The sequence below is a fragment of the Schistocerca nitens genome, chromosome 3, assembly GCF_023898315.1.
Source record: "Schistocerca nitens isolate TAMUIC-IGC-003100 chromosome 3, iqSchNite1.1, whole genome shotgun sequence".
NCBI lineage: Eukaryota > Metazoa > Arthropoda > Insecta > Orthoptera > Acrididae > Schistocerca > Schistocerca nitens.
This window is the reverse complement of record NC_064616.1, coordinates 826,730,598-826,751,631: the sequence shown is the minus strand read 5'-3', so window position 1 is coordinate 826,751,631 and position 21,034 is coordinate 826,730,598. Positions and strand designations below refer to the sequence as shown.

The window sequence follows — 21,034 nt, the reverse complement described above, 5'->3', positions numbered from 1 at the left end:
ATTTGTGTTTCTGTTCCCGTGGTATTTGCAACGTCGTCTGCTGCTTACAAGCCGAGTCAGACGGCAGCGTGGTCAGGACACAAGATTCGTATTCGGAAAAGCAGCGTTCAAATTTCCATCTGGTAATCAGTATAGGTTTTCCGTAACTTCAGAAAATTACGGCCTCGCCCCTTAGACAATAACGTTGTCAAACACGTGCTTGTATGACCTCGAGCCCCACAGCATATTATACTTCAAATGGTTCAAATGGCTCTAAGCAGTATGGGACTTACCGAGCGAGGTGGCGCAGTGGTTATCACACTGGACTCGCATTCGGGAGGACGACGGTTCAATCCCGCGTTCGGCCATCCTGATTTAGGTTTTCCGTGATTTCCCTAAATCGCTTCAGGCAAATGCCGGGATGGTTCCTTAGAAAGGGCACGGCCGATTTCCTTCCCCATCCTTCCCTAATCCGAGCTTGTGCTGCAATGACCTCGTTGTCGATGGGACGTTAAACGCTAATCTCCTCCTCCTCCTCCTCCTCCACTATGGAACTAAACATCTGAGGTCATCAGTCCCCTAGACTTAGAACTAATTAAACCTAACTAACCTAAGGACATCACACACATCCCTGCCCGAGGAAGGATTCGAACCTGCGACCGTAGCAGCAGCGCGGTTCCGGACTGGCGCCTAGAATCGCTCGGCCACAGCGGCCGGCCATATTATACTCTTATCTTCCGTTTCTAAAGGAAAATTGATTTGTTCTTCAATTTTTAGCATCCATTACCGGCTCCGAACCACCTGGCAATTCATTACTAGATGTTACATATTTATTGATTGTTTGCAACAGTGTGGGAATCGTGTAGCTGTGGCAAGATGTGTAAGCGAAACATGTAAGCACTGAGTGTGGTGAGAATTATTCACATAAAGAGATCGATTTTGGTACATTAGTTACATTTATCAGTATCCATTGGTTGGCTGTTGGTGCACAAGTGTTCTGGAACACGTAATGAATGTTTTCCAGTGTTTCTAGTGACGTTAATTTTACTCCACTTCAAACACTCAGCCACAGGTAACACGCTCCAGGTGCTTTACAAAACGTAAATAAACCAAAGAGTATTGCTAAAGATATGTCAGAGTGTTTGTGTTAGGGCAGAGAGTCTTTGTTCAGCTCTTGTAATACACACTGGCGACGGTAAGTATGTACCTATTTCTGCATTGCAAAAATAACATACACCGAGCGATGTGGCGCAGTGGATAGCACACTGGACTCGTACTCGGGAGGATGACGGTTCAAACCCGCGTCCAGCCATCCTGATTTAGGATTCCGTGATTTCCCTAAATCGCTTCAGGTAATGCCGGGATGGTTCTTCTGAAAGGGCGCTGCCGACTTCCTTCCCCATCCTTCCCTAATCCGATGGGACCGATGATCTCTCTGTTTGGTACTCTCACCCCAAATCAACCAACCAACCAAAAATAAGGTACAATTATATGGCAAAATTGACATGTGCTATTTATAAAATCTGTTAAACAATGAATTTGGAGGGTATTACATCTACAGTTTTATTTTCCATTTTCTTTTCCTTTTTACAACCTCATTTTAATAACTCTAAAGAATCATTTAATTAACCCTTTGTAACAGAAAAGCTGGTGCAAACCAACATCAACAACTTATTGTGTTATATTTTGTGGGATGAAAACTAAATGAGGCAGAAGTAACTACCCTGTGTTCATTCACACTGTTCTTTTATAGAGCTACCACCAGTATTCTTAAGAAATGTGTAGATACCCTGTCGGACTAGTTAGAAGTTTATAGTTTGGGCTGTCCCTCTTATACAGGCTGAACCAGAACTCTACCGACAGAATTTCAGATATGGTAGTACGGACTGAAACAAGGAAAAAAAGTCGAGGAAACATGGGCCCAAAGATGCGTATCACAATAGCTACGAGCATTCGTTTATTTTCGTTTCTATGGGACACATCTCTTCTACTGAAAGTGATTTGCTTTCCATGTATTGAGAGGTGATAGTATAGACCAAACCTAGAAGAAAAGTCCTAAACATGGGCTCTATAGTGCATACCTTGAGACATATGAGCACCTGTTCATCTTTGCTACTGTGAAACCCATCTCCTCTACTCAACAACAGCTCATAGCCATAGCTGCATTTCCATGTTTAATGGAATTTTTTTCTTGGTTTGATCAGTAGTACTTCCTCCAAAAATATGGAAAGCACAAGTGCTCATTGGTCTTTACCTATGCATTTTAGAGTCCATATTTACGAGGCATTTTTTTCTTGATTTTCTCCATAATACACCTCTGAAAGCTTGTCAGTGGAGTTCTGGCTCACGCTGTATGCTGCATTCATAGCTAGGCATAAGAGGCAGGTGCCATTCAAAATTTAAAGGCATTTCGGTAATAATAAAGTGGAACCGTATATATTCAGCCTTACATGAAGTACTCTACTGTAGCGCAGTGATTTTGTTGTGCTACATAGTCCGAAGCAATGTGCCATTGGAAGAAATATTGCTTCGGATTATATAGTACGACACAGACATTGCACCTCAGTACAGTATTTCACACCATAGCAGGGCAATGTGACGGTCGAAAAACAGTGTCTCAACCTGCGCGGGAATGACGGTAGTAGTGTAGTGTGAGCACTACAGAATGTAGACACTAAGACAAGTGGAAGTTAGGACCGCTACTGGAAGCTTGCTCTGGTAGACGAAATTTTTGAAGCGACCGCTCGCGGCAGGTTGGAAATCCGGGTTGCGGTCCAGATCCAGCACAAAGTTTCATTTGTTCTTAAATATTCTATAGCTAATGCGAAACACTAATCACAATTTGCGAATCATTTCTTATGTGAAGTTAGTTACATACCATCGACTTCAAAAATAAGTACGAACTCATATGCCTCACTCTAATGACGATCTATGTTTACTGGGACGTTGTTGCTTATTTTATCGTACATTTGTGTCAATTTTCGCTATTAATTATCATCCATTCTGTGTAGTGTTGTAACGTATTTCATCGTTATACGCATTACACGCAGTACGGTTTTCCAGAACCCTAACTTCCTATATCGATGTACTTGGGGTTTGTAACGTTGTAATACGAGGCACGTCTGGCAGCACCGATTATAGCTAATGCTCTGGATGTTTTGCGCTTGTGTCTCAAGCAGAAAATACTGATTCTACTCTAAGTGACACTCATATATTGACTGACTGTGAACTGGCCACCCAAGTTCTTCTACACGGATTCCAGTAACACTAGAAAGTAATATCTCAGGTTCTGTCGGCTTCGCTGATAAATGGTGTGCTTTCGGGTGTACAGGCGAGTTGTTGCTTCCATTTCATGCATAATTTTTCAGCGACAGAACAAGCCGTCTCGTTCAGATGCTGCGAGGCTGTGTCGTTATGCTTGCTCTTTGCCCGGACCCCAACCAGACTGTCGAAGTACTGTGAAACATCCCCTTAGAAAAATTAGTGAATTACTGTGCTGATAAACCTCTTACGTTATTTGATTTTCAAACAGCTGAGCAAAACTGAACGTGCTCAGACATTTCTCTCTTTACTTATTCTGATCATCAATAAAATGACACACAATATTTTTAGCGCAACGCAGTCTGACTTCCAATAATCGCTACAAAAGAATGGCCCTGACTAACAATAACCTATACCTTTCATGAATCACTTACCTCACAAAAATCGTTACTCGAACTACTGCAATACAGCGAGCGCCAATACTGCCAGCTAAATAAAAGATTCTAACTACTGAAGGCACTAACTACTGATAGGCATAGTTAACAAATGAAAGATTTTGATAGAGAACAATGTATTTACCTTAATAGTGTTCAAAAGTCATTATATATATATATATATATATATATATATATATATATATATATATATATATATATCAGTTCATGACATCCAATCTTACAAATTTACTGTCTCTGATGGACACACGTACAGATCATCCGCTCTCAAAACTCCGCCATCTCACTCCCCACATTCACCACTGCTGGCGGCTCACCTCCAACTGCGCAACGCTACGCGCTGTTCACATCCAACTGCCCAACACTACAATAACAAAAATTTCAAGAATGCAAACCAGCCACAGACTGCACACAGCACAGCCAGTAATTTTCATATAGAGCGCTACGTGGCGTTACCAGCATAAACACCTAAACAGCCTACTTACAACTGTTCCTGTCGCAAAGCTATTTATAGCTGAGTTCGACTCCCGGCACCCGCGCGTCCTCTGAGGCTCATTTGTTTTTCGGATATCGTACTATTATTCCGCGAGACGCACATTCCCGCAGCGTTTTCGAGCTCTGGTGAATGAGAGGGATAAGAGTAGTAAAATGAGTTCCGGACATCCAGCATTGTTTAATAGAATTTCCCCATTGCTTTATTTCGATAGCCGGCTGGTGTGGCCGAGCGGTTCTAGCGCTACAGTCTGGAACCGCACGACCGCTACGGTCGCAGGTTCGAATCCTGCCTTGGGCATGGATTTGTGTGGTGTCCTTATGTTAGTTAGGTTTAAGTAGTTCTAAGTTCTAGGGGACTGATTACCTCAGAAGTTAAGTCCCATAGTGCTCAGAGCCATTTGAACCATTTTTTATTTCGATAGCCACTGTCCCAGGGATGTGAAGACATGCGCGGAAAAACGGGCAAATGCATTAACTTAGAGATAAGTGTTGCCTTTTGATGGGTGTGGGAACTATCAAAATTGACATTGGTCTCACTCCTAAATATCCTAATGTGACATTTAGGGGCGAGACCAATGTCAGTTTTGATAGTTCCCGTACACAGCAACAAATGGCAACAATTATCTCCAAGCTTTTACATTTGACGGTTAGACCGTTTTTGCGCGCATGTCTTCTTGTGGCGTTTGCAGCACGTCGTATTTCAGTTCGGCTCTACACCCGAATGCTCATCAGTAATATTAGAAGAAAACAAAGTGTTTTGATGACATTATTGTTTAGTGAGTAGCACTAAATCTTAGAGTAAGATGTCGAGGCTAGGCACAAATACAGCGAGGATGACTGGACTGGCGGTTGGTGCAAGAAACGGAGGAGAAGAGCGGCTGTTGTTTGTTGCAGACAAGTGCGGCGGCGACGAAGGCTCGCTGCGGGTGAACGGCAAGGGCAAGAAGATGCGCAAGCCGCGCACCATCTACTCCAGTCTCCAGCTCCAGCAGCTCAACAGGCGCTTCCAGCGCACGCAGTACCTGGCGCTGCCCGAGCGCGCAGAGCTCGCCGCTAGCCTAGGCCTCACCCAGACGCAGGTATGTACCACGCGCTCCTGCGCAAGCAACCTCGCCCAGCTCACGCCAAATATGAAAACAATCTCGAGACTAGAATTTGTCTCCGTTAAACCACGAAAATTCTAAAACGAGGGGAAGACATCTTCCCAAAAGTGTCCTAATACCGTATAGTATATCGTCAGCTCTCCGCACATCGATGGTGGGCGGCCACATTTTTATTTCCAGTGCGTATCTTTGATTCGGCAGCTGAGTTAGTGAGATGTATTTTCATATTATATTCGTGTTGCTTGTACATGAATAATTAAACTGAGGGCCGAGGCGTGGATCAGAGTTAGAGTCCTGGTCCAACTGCGTTTGAAATTTCGTGCTCCACGTTAGAAAGAAAGATATCCAGTGCAAACATGTATCAGCCCCACTACTTCCCTTTTTAATGGTGTCCAGTAAGATATTGCATGTGACCTAGACTGTAGCGTAACATGGAACGAAACTAGCATTTACATGTACTAATGTTCATTCATTCTCCGTTTTTCAGTGTAGTGTACTATTATCATGCCCTCGCATAAAGCATCCACTATATTTTTGGGATGAAATGCGCGAAAAGTAACTGAAGTAGGAAATATGCGTCATTTAAGAGCAAGTGGTCGACAAGTCTGTGGTCCGCGTCTCTGAAAGTTTACTAGAGCCAGAGACGTAGTCCACAGCTAATGTAGTCATTTCTTCGTGTCCTACATCGTACCTTGCTATGTGTTCTGTAATTAGCATTCTGTAACAATATTCTGATACACAACTAGCACATTTTTTGATATATTAGATGTGAGTATTTGTTCACATTAGTTGTCAATATTCAGCTTGTATCTGACAATTCTAATTTCTTAGCATTATTATGACTGAAGCTTCTTAACTATGAACTCTCTTCTCGTACGGTGAGACCGGCTGGCCTCACAACATCCTCAAGCATATTACACTTTGTTCTGCTTTTGAACTAGACGTAAAGTTGTAACAAAGATCCAGGCTGTAGTCTCCGTCCCACACAGCTTCAGTAAATTAGAAAAAAACGACTGTCATAGGAATAATGTCTGTGACTGACTGTAAATTTCAATGATATTCACCAGCCATGGAATTATAATTTCTTTCTCTCAGCCTGTAACAGGAGAAAGAAGGGCACAAATTCTCATGAAGCTAATGAAAATGGTTACTTGACAAAGCAGAAAAACGTGTTCTCGTTACTTCTACCCATCCGTATCGAAAGTTAGGAGCTTTCGTGTCACTTACACACAAACACACACACACACACACACACACACACACACACACACACACACACACACACACACACTCTACGGAACAAGGTATGTTTTACGTTATGAAAACTGTGATGTATATAGCTGATGAATAACAAAAGCTCTGAAATGCTGTTTTTCTGCAGCTGTATACCTATTTGGTAGTGTGAGGTATAATGATGACTATATTCTTTTTCAAGAGTGCGTTTTTCGAAACAGTATTAGCTTTATTTAAGAAGTATGAGGAAACATGATTAACCTTACGTCAACTGGTAACACAGTAACATATGCCGTGTAGAAAACAGGGGTAAATAAAAAAGATGAGTAAATAGAATGAGATATGTAAAATCTGTATGGAAACTACCTCTAGAAGAAGCTAAATACGACAGGGTGGCAAGTATGACAATGATGCCCACAACACATTTAAGAATAAAAGTTGCTCACCGTATCAAATAATTCAGCAACTGTACCTATAATACATCTGCACGTATATGTATTATCGAATGAAATTATATAGTGGTCTGAATTTCAGTCACTAGACAAAGCTATTTCATCGTAATACCCTGAAACTCAAATCAATTTCTATGTATCTACTTGTATTTTAATTTTTACCTTATTAGGCACAAAACAGCCAGAATTTTTGGTTTCCCAAATACCAAGAAATCCTTAAGAGATCTATGAGAATGTAAATTATTTTCCTCCTTTGACTTGCCCTGAGAGCTATAGCAATGTAGTACACGGAGGTACGTTCCACCTGCAACTTGTCTTTACCTGCTATGTCGGTTTATTAATAATTATCAAATTTTCTAATTCCAGGAACCTATCAACTGATGTAGCGAAGCTCTCTAACATCTGCTATAGACGTACGGACGTACGCAAAGGAAATTATGAGAACGAACGGATGGGAATCAATCCCGTTGCTTGGTGCTATATACAATAAATACTGAGCTAAAAAGAAGATATTAAGAAAATACTAATTCAATCAGTACAGAGCATATCCTCACGGTATTTATGGAGAACGTGAGAGCTGCAATTACTCCTTCGCTATTTGCAGCATGCCTGCTAAAGCCGTCTCGCTCTTGTCACAGAATCTGTTTATTTCGCGAGGGAGAAAGCTTGTTACTCTGAATGCCAACACTAACCTAATAAGACTGCCGAAAGATCAGGAAATGAAAACACAGCTCCCTGTCTCGGGAACGGAATCTATGGAACCATTAAGCCGCTCCGAAAATTTGCTTCCGTCAGCAGCATTCACGCAAATGGTGTAAGCTCAACATTAAATATCAATTAAGGGGTGGCTGTATCTGCGGTAGGGATTGGCGCCCTGTTAACCCTCACCCTCTTCATTACACTTCGCTAATTAAGATAGATTACCGGAGATATACGATTATAGCGTCGCCATATATTTCAGTCAAGTACTGAGACAGAAGACTACCATTTTCCACGTATTGAAATTGCACCGTTTCACGCACGTATCCATCATTCTTTCGCCTCTCGTATTCGTTGCAACGCCATTGTTTCAAAGTTCCAAAGAGGAAAAGATGTTGATTTGGTTAGCGTTGACAGACAGTATCTATCTTAGGGCGTGCTGTTTCCGGTAGCTCATCATGGTAGAGCATACACTGGCAAAAGATGATTAAACAATTATTCTTGCTCTTTAAATACGCATAACTGTCTTTATTGTCTTGAACATAAACAGCGCAACTTCTACAAAAAGCCGTACAGCCAAGTATATTAGACACTTGTCTAAACGTTTAGTAGAGCGTGTGAACTTCAGTCAATCACAGCTTACTTCCTTTTCTTCCTTTGTTTTCTTCCTGAAACCTGTTCTTTAATTCACTGTGTTCTTTTCCTCCTTCCGTCTCTCCCTTTTTTCTCTGTTGATTCTTTAGTTTCTTACTTTCAGTTTTACTTCTGAACTATTCTATGACCTTCATTTTTTTCTTTTGAAATTTTCTGTTGGTGCAGGTCTTCTTGTATTTCTTTTATCCAACTGGTCTTTAATTTGCATGTATTAAGTAAGTAAAAAATGTTTTTACTCGGTCTGTTTTCCTCCATCCTACATAGGCTTCCATAGAACTGTAGGTACATTTCATGTATTTCCCTAATTTCAACGCATTCTCTGTATCATGAATATAACGTCAGTGTTTCACCTTCCCCATATTGCTGACGGAAATGTTTGAGAGTAACTATACGCTGAACTTTATATTTCGTAACACCCAGTTACTGGTAATAGCAATTTTAATCACAAATACGTCTTTGAGAATTGAAGTGAGAACGAGGTAGTCTGGTTTGGAGCTTTTGTGAGGAGCAGTGAGAGATCTGACGTCGTCTCTTTATACATTCCTTACTAGTTACAGTCGATAATAGAAGAGCGTGATTTTATAACAAAATTCGTGGTGAAATCAGCCCTGTCAGTATAAGTGATAACAACTAATCAGATCTTCTTATAGCAAACAGTCATGGACAATTGTCCTGATTCTAATTCAGAAACATGTTAAAATGGACTACTGCCCAAGTCCAAAAGATCAGCTAACCATAAAACCGCTATACTAAATAAATAACTGTCAGATTTTTCGTATAAATATATTAACAGATACGCACCCAAATGCATCACAGTTAGTACTTTAGACAGGGATATATCCCGTATTAATGCACAAGAAGAAAATAAGACTCATCTACTCTGTGTTTAAGATTGCTATAGTGAGGTTAACCCAGTGAAAAGTCCGTGCAAAGAGACACAGGGTCATGAGAAGAGGGACTAAATCCATGCTGTCACCTGCACAATAATGGTACTTACTTCCCGCTCACCTCTAATTTAATGCCAAGGGAAACAAGAAAGCTGCAGTGACGTTGAACTACGAATCTGATTCGTGTTCGTGTCGTCCATTGAAGGCAAGGTTACCAGCTCAGTATGATAGGGATGGTCTAGAATCGAAATAATCAGAAATATTTGTCACACATGTAAGTTACACCATGAGACGACTATAGCAGGAACCTTTCTATGTTGGCCGATCGCTGTGTAAGGATTAGTGGTAAGGACCGTCTCCAAGGCTGAGCAGTGTCCCTGTACAACTGCCACACTGAAGATCCGAGTTCAATTTCCGTCACTGTCAGAGATTTTTTTTCCTTGGTTCAAACACTGTTATGCAGCTCATTCACACCATTGAGGAGTTTCTTGAAAAAGACATAGTGGATCCTGATTCAAAAGCTGGGATATCGACGAGCCTCTCGAATATATCGTCTTCAGATAAGGTCGAAGCAGTGCTCGATCGAAATGTCGAAGCCCTTAGGACAATAGCGCACACCTCATACTCGAGCGCTGACTCGTAATATAGAAGTCTTAGTCTCTTTCATAGGTGGTATCACAAAAGCAGATGTTTTCAATCGCTTCTTCGATATGTTCCGTTAGCAAACATTTGCGCAACCACGATAGACATATAAATGGGTTTTGGAGCTTCTAATAACCACGCATATAACTAATCCCCAGTCAGACAAACTTTCCGTCTGCCACATTCTCCTGGACTTGCAGTTAAGGTTTAGTTGCTCAATTTTAAGCATTTTTGTTTATTTGAGGAACAAGTGCAGTGTCATTACAGGTAGATCAGTTGCTACGTTTTTGACGATTTTAATAGGGAAGAGGCGGGCGGGAACTACATACGACCTTTTTTAAAGCCACCTTCTCAGCTTCTTCATCGTGACTCAGAAAAGATTCTGAAATATGAATAAAAAGTACTGGAGAGTCCTTCAAACTCCATACCAGCTGGTTAAGAATCACTGTACCGAGCCGATCATTTGAAATATTCCCTGAAAGTACAGCTCGGAAGGTCGGAAGTCATAAACTTGCAGCCTCACCAGGAATTTCTTGTAGGTTGCACTACAACAGGTCTCCCACACATCAATAAGAAAGCAGCAATCGGTGGCGTGAGCGCAGTGACAAAATGAAGTCGCAAGACCCGATATTAATTGACCCGCATGTCGCGCTCACGAACATATTACCACGAGGGATGTGCACCGAGCCAAGCCGGCAGCGCGCGCGATGTAATTCCTGGCCGTAACACGACTTATAAATTCCGGTAATGTTACAAAAAGGCCACGGCCGCTAAGCAAATAAGTTATAAAACGAAGCAGCGGTTTGTTCGGCTTCCAGACGGCCACTTGCAAGACAATACCCGAGCGACGCCAGGGACTCTTCAATTTCCGATTTCACGCCACTGCTGCACATCGTAATAATAAATATAAGTCGGCTCGTCTGCGGCGGAGCCGACGCAGCAGCGCGAGCAAAAAAGCGGCGCTTGTTGCTTATGGCTGCGACTAAAATGTAACAGTCAGAAATAAAAGAGACGTGCCGACACGGAACGAAAGCGAATTGTGTCGCGGGAGCCCTGCACGTCACATTCCATTAGCGATTACCGGGACGCCACTCGCATTCTGCGCTCGTCGATATCTGCGCCACAGCTTCCTCCGCATTCCCGGCACGGCGCCGCTCCAAATTTCTTATTTCCGTACCTGTCTGCTGATGATAAACTATCCTGATGTGAAGAAACGCAGCCCACTGTTACCTCCGAAACATTTTACAGGTACCGTCGTCGTCGTCCTAATGTAGACAGTCGTGTTAAAACCTGGCTACCGTGTTGGGTAACTCTGGCACCAGAATTCTTCATATACAGCGTGAATAAACATCTAAAAGAAGGTCTTTAATTTATTTTAATCTCTAGCTTCCCCAGAATATTTTCTTGAGACGAATGCAATCCTGTTAAGAAAGCTACCTTCATAAAACCACAAAGGAAATAATCCTGATATTTTTCACGCGATTACTTATTACTGTAAATAACAAAAAATTAAAAACAGTCATTGACATCCTGGTTGGAATTATAAACGAACAACTCTCTTTTAGTTACCTGTATCCATGGTGCCAAGTCCGCCCTTATGATTCACAGTAAGATTACCGTTTAAGAACTGATGGGAGAACTAAAAAATAATAGATATTAAGAGGTTGAAAAGATCAGCCAACCAGTTGCAAACCAAAGGTTTATTAGCCCTTCTGTTAGGTTTCGATGTTTCTACAAATATCTTCTTCAGAAAGGGTGGGCCTTGTTACATCACATGATGGTACATTAGAGTATCTGTAGCCGAGTTGCTCTTCTCATATATAAAATCAAGAAAACAAGAATTATCCCAAACTATGGATTTATGTAGCAGCCAGATTACATTTAGTGTACTTCAGAATGAATGGTCACAAGTTAATGCCCATACGTAGAGGCTCTTGGCAACATAAAATTGTAACTGAAGTCACAGGATAAAATATTTGCATAAGATACTTGTACATCATGCCAGAGGCTAAGGCCCACTCCTTCTGAAGAAGATAATTTTTAGAAATGTCGAAACCTAGGTTAAGGTCAACTGGCTGGCTGACTTTTTCAACCTCTTCAGATTTACACAGTTGCTGTTTCGCAGGCATGTTTAAGATTTTGAAATTGATATTATTTTGCTTATCAGACAGGATTATTGAGACTAAATTTCAGTCGCCGGGACTGTTGGAGACTGACTAGATTTTAGAATCTGGATCTGTGGTCTAAAAACAACTGAGGGCTTTCTTATAAACATTTAAAGCTTAGAAACATAAATCACAGTTCATAAATTACTAACAGAGTTAATGGGAAGGAAATAAGTAACTAGCAAGAACGTTTCGGAACTGAAAACCTAACAAATACTTCTCTTTCCAACAGAATAATACTTTTTGGACGGCTTGAAAGAATAAAAAGAACAGGAACCACCTAAGCCAAGGGTACTATCACATTGTAGTCAAACGTTTAAACATCACTGTGATTTTGTTTCAGCGCCAAGAAATGCATAACCCAATCGTTGTTACTTTATTTTCAAAAAATCATACCGAAACTTTACTGACAAAGCGTACTGCTGCGGAAGTATATAAAATAATGATGCTTCAACTGTCATAATGAAGACATCTGACCAGTATGTCCGTATCAAATATGGTTTCCATTAAGACAATTATTTAACATTGTTCTTAGAAGAAACTTTTATTCGTCTTAATATATCAGACACCACCGAACACGCCTGCGTCAGTGTATGGAACGGATACATTCGTGCTATACGACAGCAAAAACTGACGACTGGAGTGTTCTAAGAACCCTCTCCCAAACACTGAAGTGTGAACTGCAGAGTAATCATGTCGATGTTTTATAACAAATTTTGTACGTGGTGAAACGGCAAATACTTGCTGCTCTTTCAAAAGGCATTTCTTCCAAGTAACATATTTTCAAATTATGGCTATGGACGAAAAGCCATTTACTTTGATTTGTGTTACAATTTTCGTGGACTGAAATTTTGTGAAGTGTTTAGCTCTCTCTTCTTCATTTCAAGATGCCTGCTAAGTTCTATGCAGGCTGGACTTTTCCGTTATGAGAACGCTAGTTGGCCAAGATGTGCCTTTTTTCTTGACATTGGCATTTATCCAACCTGTTGCGACTATTTTCAACTATCCGGGGGACAACTGGAGGAGGTAAGTGCATATCCCACCACCCTTCGTATAGTACAATACATATTTGGCGTATAGTTCAAATGTTAGTGGAGAACTTGCCCAAATTTCCTCCTTGAGGATGTGGGCATCACATAAGTGCTTGCCTAGCAGACGACCTACCTGATCTTCGATTCTGATGCAAGCTGTGGATTCTAATGACATTTGTCTTACTTAATTCTTCTACTAACACAGTACTTAATATGTCTGGCCACTTTACTAAGTTGACCAGTTAAAGAAGTGATAATAGTCAATGTCTGGTGTTTGCGAAGAGTGTCATAAGCGAAGGAAACTAATAAGACATCATCTCTAAAGCCGTTGCATCGTGGTTCCAGAATTAATGTTCCATTCTGCTGTGGACTGTGTGATAGTGATAAACTTGCTAACAGATTAAAAGTGTGTACCGCGCTGGAACTCAAACACACCCGATTTTCTTACCAGATGAGCTATCCGGGCAATGACCCCCAGCTTGTTTTTTACACGATTTGAGTACTGTTTGTAAATCACTTTGATGTTAGAGAAATAATGAAATCAGAGAGTGATTCTGGTCAACCACCGGAAGTTATTCGATGACTGAAACGACAGTGGAATTCAGAATACGACAGGTGCGTAGCCAATGACTTGATGCTGAAGTATCTTCATTTAAGTGTCGCCCAGAACTAAAAATTGTCGTTTTAAGACCACATGTTTCGGCCCTGTCAGTCACGTTAAATTCTGTCTGCAGGTGTCTGCTCTTGGCTCCTTCTAAAGTCTGATTGCAATTTCTTATCCTGCACCTTTTTCGACACAGACAACAAAGCTGACGACGAAACATGTAAAAGTAAGTAACGTCACTCCAAAATCCTACCTTAGAAGTACTTCAGCCCAGCACCTACAATTCATTATTTTTTAGTAAATTAGGAGATGAAACTGTAACTGGAAGAGTGCTACGATTAAGTTGAATAACGAATAATAAAACTACCCCACTGTTCTTGCCCTTCTTGATTAGCACTGTGATGCTATGGGCAGAAATAGTGTGGACTGTGCGTAAATATTCAAAACTCTGATAAAAAAGTTTTCAAATGAATCTGTAGAAGGTGCATCATTGCATGAATCGAGGTTCATTGGTTAAAATGCGATGAAACTTCTGGAACACCTGTCTGACCATATAATGGCAACAACGGTAGATGCGCAAACGGACGCTGCGTCTCAGGGTACCGTGATATGAGATAATTAAAAAAAAAAATACCTTAACACTTAGGTGGACCCAACACTGTAGCTCATTTTGCGAGCTGTGGCAGCTAATTATGAAGTCAGACGCACAATTATTCGTAGTTTTAATAACCCGCTACTACGTACATCACTTAATTGACCTTTGACATTTCTCGGGGCTGCGACCTTTCAGGATGCTCTCGTGTCTCAGAAACGAGTACAATTAGAGAAATGAAAAGAACCGAGTTGCTTACTCAACGCCGTCGCCTTGACTCTCATCTGTAGTGGGGGCTAAAATGGTGGTTTCTTCTCCGCGTTTTTGTATTACGCTGTCAGGACCTTAGCGGAACAATAAACTCCACAGGTGCTGCAACCACAGTACAAATTCCAACAGTATTTGGTGCAAAACACGCAGTTGTCGAGTATTTAAGAAGTCTCGTCCACACGTCACGCCACAACTAAAGATAAAGCTTCTCCTCACTAATCAACCATATTAATGACATATTAGCTCGTAAACTGTCCGTGGAGAAGAGGGTGTTTAAAACGATTCTGTGCTCATAAATATTTGTTTGAATCAAAATACAACAGTAAAAACGAACATTATGTCTTAATAAAATGAGCTACGACGTGCTATTACTACCAAATGTCGATCGACTGAGCAGATAACAATTAAGTGGTCATAACAGCGAACTGTAGCGCACCATTGTCTCTTAGCGGAGAAACTCGTCTTTTTAACGAAATAATTACTAGTTGATAATTAGTTCTTAACACCTCTTACTAAAGTAATCTGTGGTTTTAATAAATAGACACACGTCTGCGAAAACTTGTTTGCTCCTGCACAGTTATGTGAGTATAAACCACACGCAATTAACTTATATTTCGGCTTGCCTTTATGTATCGCTTACGAGGTGAGCTTGCTCCCCCTTGATTAAGACCGATGAAATTAATTTAAAAGATAATTGCAGGTTGCTAGGACCGTAAAGAAGAGTATCTGCGGTGTGATTACACCGTTAAGTATCAATAGATTTCTCCGTCTCCCTCAATCACGGAGAATGTGGTGATACGTAAATCTTTTATATTGTAAATTACTCGCAAGGAGCAAAGCCTGTGCTGTTAGTAAGCTGGCTTAGACGGACTGGAGCAATGGCTGGATGTAAACCTCATCACCTAAACACGCGTTCGCCTGAAAATATTACCATACCAGTACTTCGTACAGTAAAAATTACTATTCAGATCAAACTAGAATTCTATTGCAATCTGAAAACCGTCGAAGTGATCTATAAGAGACATACATTCCATACTCCTGTCCTCCTCAGCCTGTCTTTTAACGCACGATGTGAAGTTGAGAAACTAAACATATTGCTAGGAGACAAGCTATTTTGCCATTGGGGGTAATAGTGTAACAGTAAAGCAGGTAGGGTTAATGTTCGCCCGCAACATCCAGAGTTTAGAGGTTTATCTTAAATAACCTCAGGATGTTCCTTTCCTTTCTGGGTTCCTTACTCGAGTATTGCTCATCAGTGTGGGATCCGTACCAGATCGGGTTGACGGAGGAGATAGAGAAGATCCAAAGAAGAGCGGCGCGTTTCGTCACAGGGTTATTTGGTAAGCGTGATAGCGTTACGGAGATGTTTAATAAACTCAAGTGGCAGACTCTGCAAGAGAGGCGCTCTGCATCGCGGTGTAGCTTGCTCGCCAGGTTTCGAGAGGGTGCGTTTCTGGATGAGGTATCGAGTATATTGCTTCTCCCTACTTATACCTCCCGAGGAGATCACGAATGTAAAATTAGAGAGATTAGAGCGCGCACGGAGGCTTTCAGACAGTCGTTCTTCCCGCGAACCATACGCGACTGGAACAGGAAAGGGAGGTAATGACAGTGGCACGTAAGGTGCCCTCCGCCACACACCGTTGGGTGGCTTGCGGAGTATGAATGTAGATGTAGATGTAGATGTAGAATATCTTATACCTCCCATGCCAGAGCTGAATCAGAGGCCAGTTTCCAGTGACCTCCTGCGCTGCCGCCTGGATATTAAGATCTGAGAAATTTTATCGATTTTCCTAACCAGATTAGAATTTGCATGACAAATATAACACATCTGCAGAGCTTCTCCATACTCTCGTACGGCACGTAAGGAGCCTTATCTATCACATGCCTGCGCGTGTGGGCACTGCACGGCCATATTTGTGCCACTTAGATTAGCACGCTACGGCAATGGCCCTCTCTTTACTCCTTTACAACTAAGGGAACTAAACGTCGAAAGGCTGCACATAGCACTGTAGTTCAGCTTCGCATCTCAGTGTGTTCCTTGGTGTATTTAAGACTCTTCAAAGAAGAAAACACTACTCAAGGATTAGGTCTTAGACTTGTTCCGACCGTTTGACTGCTGGCTAACGGGCAGTACAAGCAGCGATCTATGATCATGGGACATGTGATAAGCATGTCGCCAATCAGCCGTTATTGCTAATAGATCAGTCATGATGATGCCGCTGCTTCTTTATTGACGCAGCTCTTCTCCTCATTTGGCTTCAGTAAACTCCGTCTCAGGCCTCCTCATCTAAAAAAAAATCACAGGCCGGGAATCGAACCTGGGTTCTTCCTTACCGAATGAAGCGACCTCAACCATATTCTTTTTTTTCATAGTACTTACAGTAAGGCATTAGTTAGAGACAATAAGCTCGCACAAACTGTACAGTACCCCTTACAAAGTAACTAAATATCATGGAAATAGGTTTTGCAACTCGCTTGCTGCTCTGTTACTATCAAGATGTCAATATGAATAAATAATTTTCTTACAGTATAATCCTTAATATGACACAATGAACTGTTTGAATCAGCAGCTTTTTTATCTACTATTACTAAATACTTATGGAGCAGCTCAGAAGCTAAACGTTTATTTCTTAGTTATATTTTTCCAACCGATACCATGAACAATATAAGAACATTAGTGTTAGACATCCAATTCGATATTAATACTCTTGGAACCAATTGGCACTCCTGCTGCAGAAGAATTGGACAGATTCAAGCATTTGATAACAAAGCAGCCTATCTGTATTTACAAACTGGTGAAATTAACAGATTTCTGATTTACTTCTTCTTCAACCCCATACACAAAAAACAATAACTAGAGCAGCAACAACATAATGGTACAATACTCAGCAATCATTGCTCCATTGTAACACCAGGATGTTCGGCTGGCCAGAGGGGGGGAGGGGGGAGGCACTAAATGAGCAAAAAAGTAGTTCTTATAACGAATTGAAACGATTTTTGCTTCATACCACTACAAAGAAAGATTTTCCAGTGTACCATTCAGCTACGAAGGCGGTCCAAGATTCTTTATGTCATACTAATTTGCCGAAAGGAGTGGTATAGCCAACGTAAAAGTAAGGAAGGTACGTAAGTATGTGTTTATCGACCGTAGAGAGAGAAGGGGTACAGAATGGGATCGGCATGATGTTGTCGAAACAACTATCTCCATATTCACCCGAAGTGGTTTATGGAAACAACGAAAAACTAAAAATAGGGTTGACGGAGAGAAATTCAACACCACTACAATCTAATGTTAATCCTGTTCCTTAATTCTTGTACCACTTCGCGAATTACGCCCCAACGATAAGGATCCGAATGATGTTTCTTTTGTTGTACACAGAATCAGTAGGTATGCAGAGTACGTCTAATCGTCGTAGTCGAGTCAAAAGGTAAGTCTATATCGCAAATCTTTTTCTCTGACTCATGACAGATGCTCGAAACTGCAGGACATTAATATGTTGTATAATCATATAACATAATTTGTTCTTGTGTAAGATAACTTGTTTGAAGTTCTAAGTACTCCTTTGTAACACTACCGGATTATGAAAGCACCGACCATATTAAATTCAACTTCCCCGTTCGTTCAGTAACCCACAAGACTACATATGCTGCCTGATCAAAAATGTCCGAAAACCTGTCAGAGGATATTAATACTGGCTGTGTACACCCTTCGCTTTCTTGGCGGCTTCAACTCTGCTGGGGACCCTTTCAGTGAGGTGCCTGAATGTCTGTGGAGGAATGTAAGCCCATTCTTCCTCAAGAGGCGAAACTAAAGATGGTAGTAATGTTGGACGCTGGGGACTGGAACAAAGTCGACATTCCGTCTAATTCCAAAGGTGTTCCATTGCGTTTACGTCAGGGCGCAGAGGAAGCCAATCCATTACAGAAATATTATTGTCCACAAACCATTCTCTCATAGATTCTGCCTCGTGATAGAGTGCATTTTATGCTGATATAAACAATAATCGTCGACGAACTATTCGTCTGCTGTACGGAGTAGACAATGTTATAAAAATGTGTTCATATCCTACCGCATTTAGCGTTTTCGTATGCGCAATAATGGGGCCTCACCCTAACCACGAAAAACATTCACATAGTCCAACACTCCTTACCCCCTACGTCGCTGTTGGCACTACACACGATGGAAGGTGACATTCTCTAGGCATTCGCGAAACTCAAACCCTTAGCTCGGGCTGCCACAGGGTGTACTGTGATTCATCGCTCTAAATCAGTCGTTTCAAGACATTCACTGTCCAGTGACATCACCCTTTACATCATCTCAAGTGTCGCTTAGCACTGACTATACAAATGTGTGGCTGAGGAGGGACTGTTCGACCATTGTTCCCCATTCTTTTACCTCCTTATGCACACACAGTGTGCTAGCTGGCAGCACTTTGGCACTTTGGAAATCACGAGTCATTCGTTCCGCTGATTTCATGAGATTTTTGACAACCATGCATGTTCGACGGTCCGTGTTTCTCGTGATGTGAGGTCCGCCTGGTCTTAATTTAGCTACGGCTGTTCCTTCACGTTTTCATTACACAACAGTCCAATTGGAGCTTTAGAAGGGTTGATATGTCCCTGATGGATCTGCTACACAGGTGACATCCAATGTCTAGTCCATGTTCAGTATCACCGAGCGCTGCTGACCGATCCATTCTGCTATTACTGCCACTCTGCTGACAACAAGATACTCATCATCTCTTTTTATACTGGCGCCTCTTGTGACATCTAGTGGTCAATTCCACATTACATAGGGGTGTCCGGATACTTTTGATCAGATTAAGTCTAGAGGAGCAAATTTAGATGCCCTGTTCCTTGATTCCGGGACGCTTTTGAGACACTTCTGCACCATCCACAACGTAAAAAATGGCTCTGAGCACTATGGGACTTAACTTCTGAGGTCATCAGTCCCCTAGAACTTAGAACTACTTAAACCTAACTAACCTAAGGACATCACACATATCCATGCCCGAGGGAGGATTCGAACCTGCGACCGTAGCGGTCGCGCGGTTCCAGACTGTAGCGCTTAGAACCGCTCGGCCACCCCGGCCGGCATCCAAAACGTAAAAAATACGAGTTTGTTTACAGAGAAGTAACGTAGGAAGAAAATTGTTCTGCAAGAAGATATGAATATGGTGAGCAGTTGGTGAATAGATTGACAGCTGACTCTCACCATTAAACAGTTCATGTAATATAATGCGATAAATTATTCTATATCATTTGTCCGTCAGTGATCAGACATTAACAAATATATAGGAGCATTATTCCACAGCGATTTAAGATGAAATGATCACATACATCCAGCCGTGTGATTGGAGGGTGTAATACTCATGTTTAACAGAGCAACCAAAACACTCGCTGGACCAGTTCTTGTATATTGTTTATTGGCCTGCGACCATCTTGGATAAACGAATGAAGTATAAAGAAAGGTAAGAAAACCGGTTAAATTCGTCACGGAGTTGCTTAGGAAAGGCTAGAGCGTAATAGAAACGTTAAACAAAAATAGCGACGGGAGCTGCTGCAAAGAAGGTGTTGTGCTTTGCTGAGAATTTAACTTCAAAAAATGGCTCTGAGTACTATGGGACTTAATATCTGAGGTCATCAGTCCCCTAGAACTTAGAACTACTTAAACCTAACTAACCTAAGGACATCACACACATCCATGCCCGAGGCAGTATTCGAACCTGCGACCGTAGCGGTCGCGCGGTTCCAAATTGTTGCACCTAGAACCGCTCGGCCACCGCGGCCGGCTTAATTTAACTCCCATGATTTCGGAATCATTTACCCACCGCCAGACATCGTTCGGTAGCTTGTGGAGTGTTTACGTATAGAGGACAAACTGTCCTATCGGCGCACAAAAAAGGCGAATGTGCTTATGTTTATTAATAAAACTGAGTCAAAAGTGGGGTACCAGCTTCTCCTTTCTACCTTCCTCAGGACTTGTAAACTTTTTGCCAAAAATTTTGGCATGAAAGATATTCCCGCTCTTTTTAATACGCAGCTCACTTCTCACCCACTCCCACTTGACCATTCTCCCTCACTCATTCAGTCCAACTCATTGTTACCACTTTGCGTCTCTCTGTCACTGTCCCCCGGTCTCTCAGTCAGAGTATCTTTCGTCCTATCGTACTACTGCCTCTTCTCACTGTCACTGTCTCCATCTAGCTCTCTCTGACTGCTACTATCTCATTCAATCCGTCCCACTGCTGCTGTCTGTTCTCACTGTCACTATCTCTCTCTTCCTCATTGTCAATATCATAGACTCTGAAACTTCTCTCTCAGCATTAAAAATCGCGAATATGTTCGCTACCAAAATTTTTGGAAAACTTTTTAAAGGTGCTGACGAATCATAGAGTACTTCTCATTATCACTGGCTCTCACCCACTTCCATTTTCTCCTTCTCTTTATTCCTCTTTCACTATCGCTATCTCCTTCACCCTTCTCGTAGCACTTTACTGTCACGGTCC

General features: G+C 41.7%; 1 protein-coding gene across 1 annotated transcript in view; it reads left to right on the top strand.

Moving 5' to 3' along the window:
- The window catches only part of LOC126249440 (homeotic protein distal-less-like), a 317,281-nt gene that overhangs the window by 62,039 nt on the left and 234,208 nt on the right, over positions 1 to 21,034 (top strand). Inside the window, exon 3 of the mRNA XM_049951094.1 lies at positions 5,085 to 5,269. Within this exon, the coding sequence (XP_049807051.1) occupies positions 5,085 to 5,269 (185 nt within the window). The remainder of the gene's footprint in view (positions 1 to 5,084; positions 5,270 to 21,034) is intronic.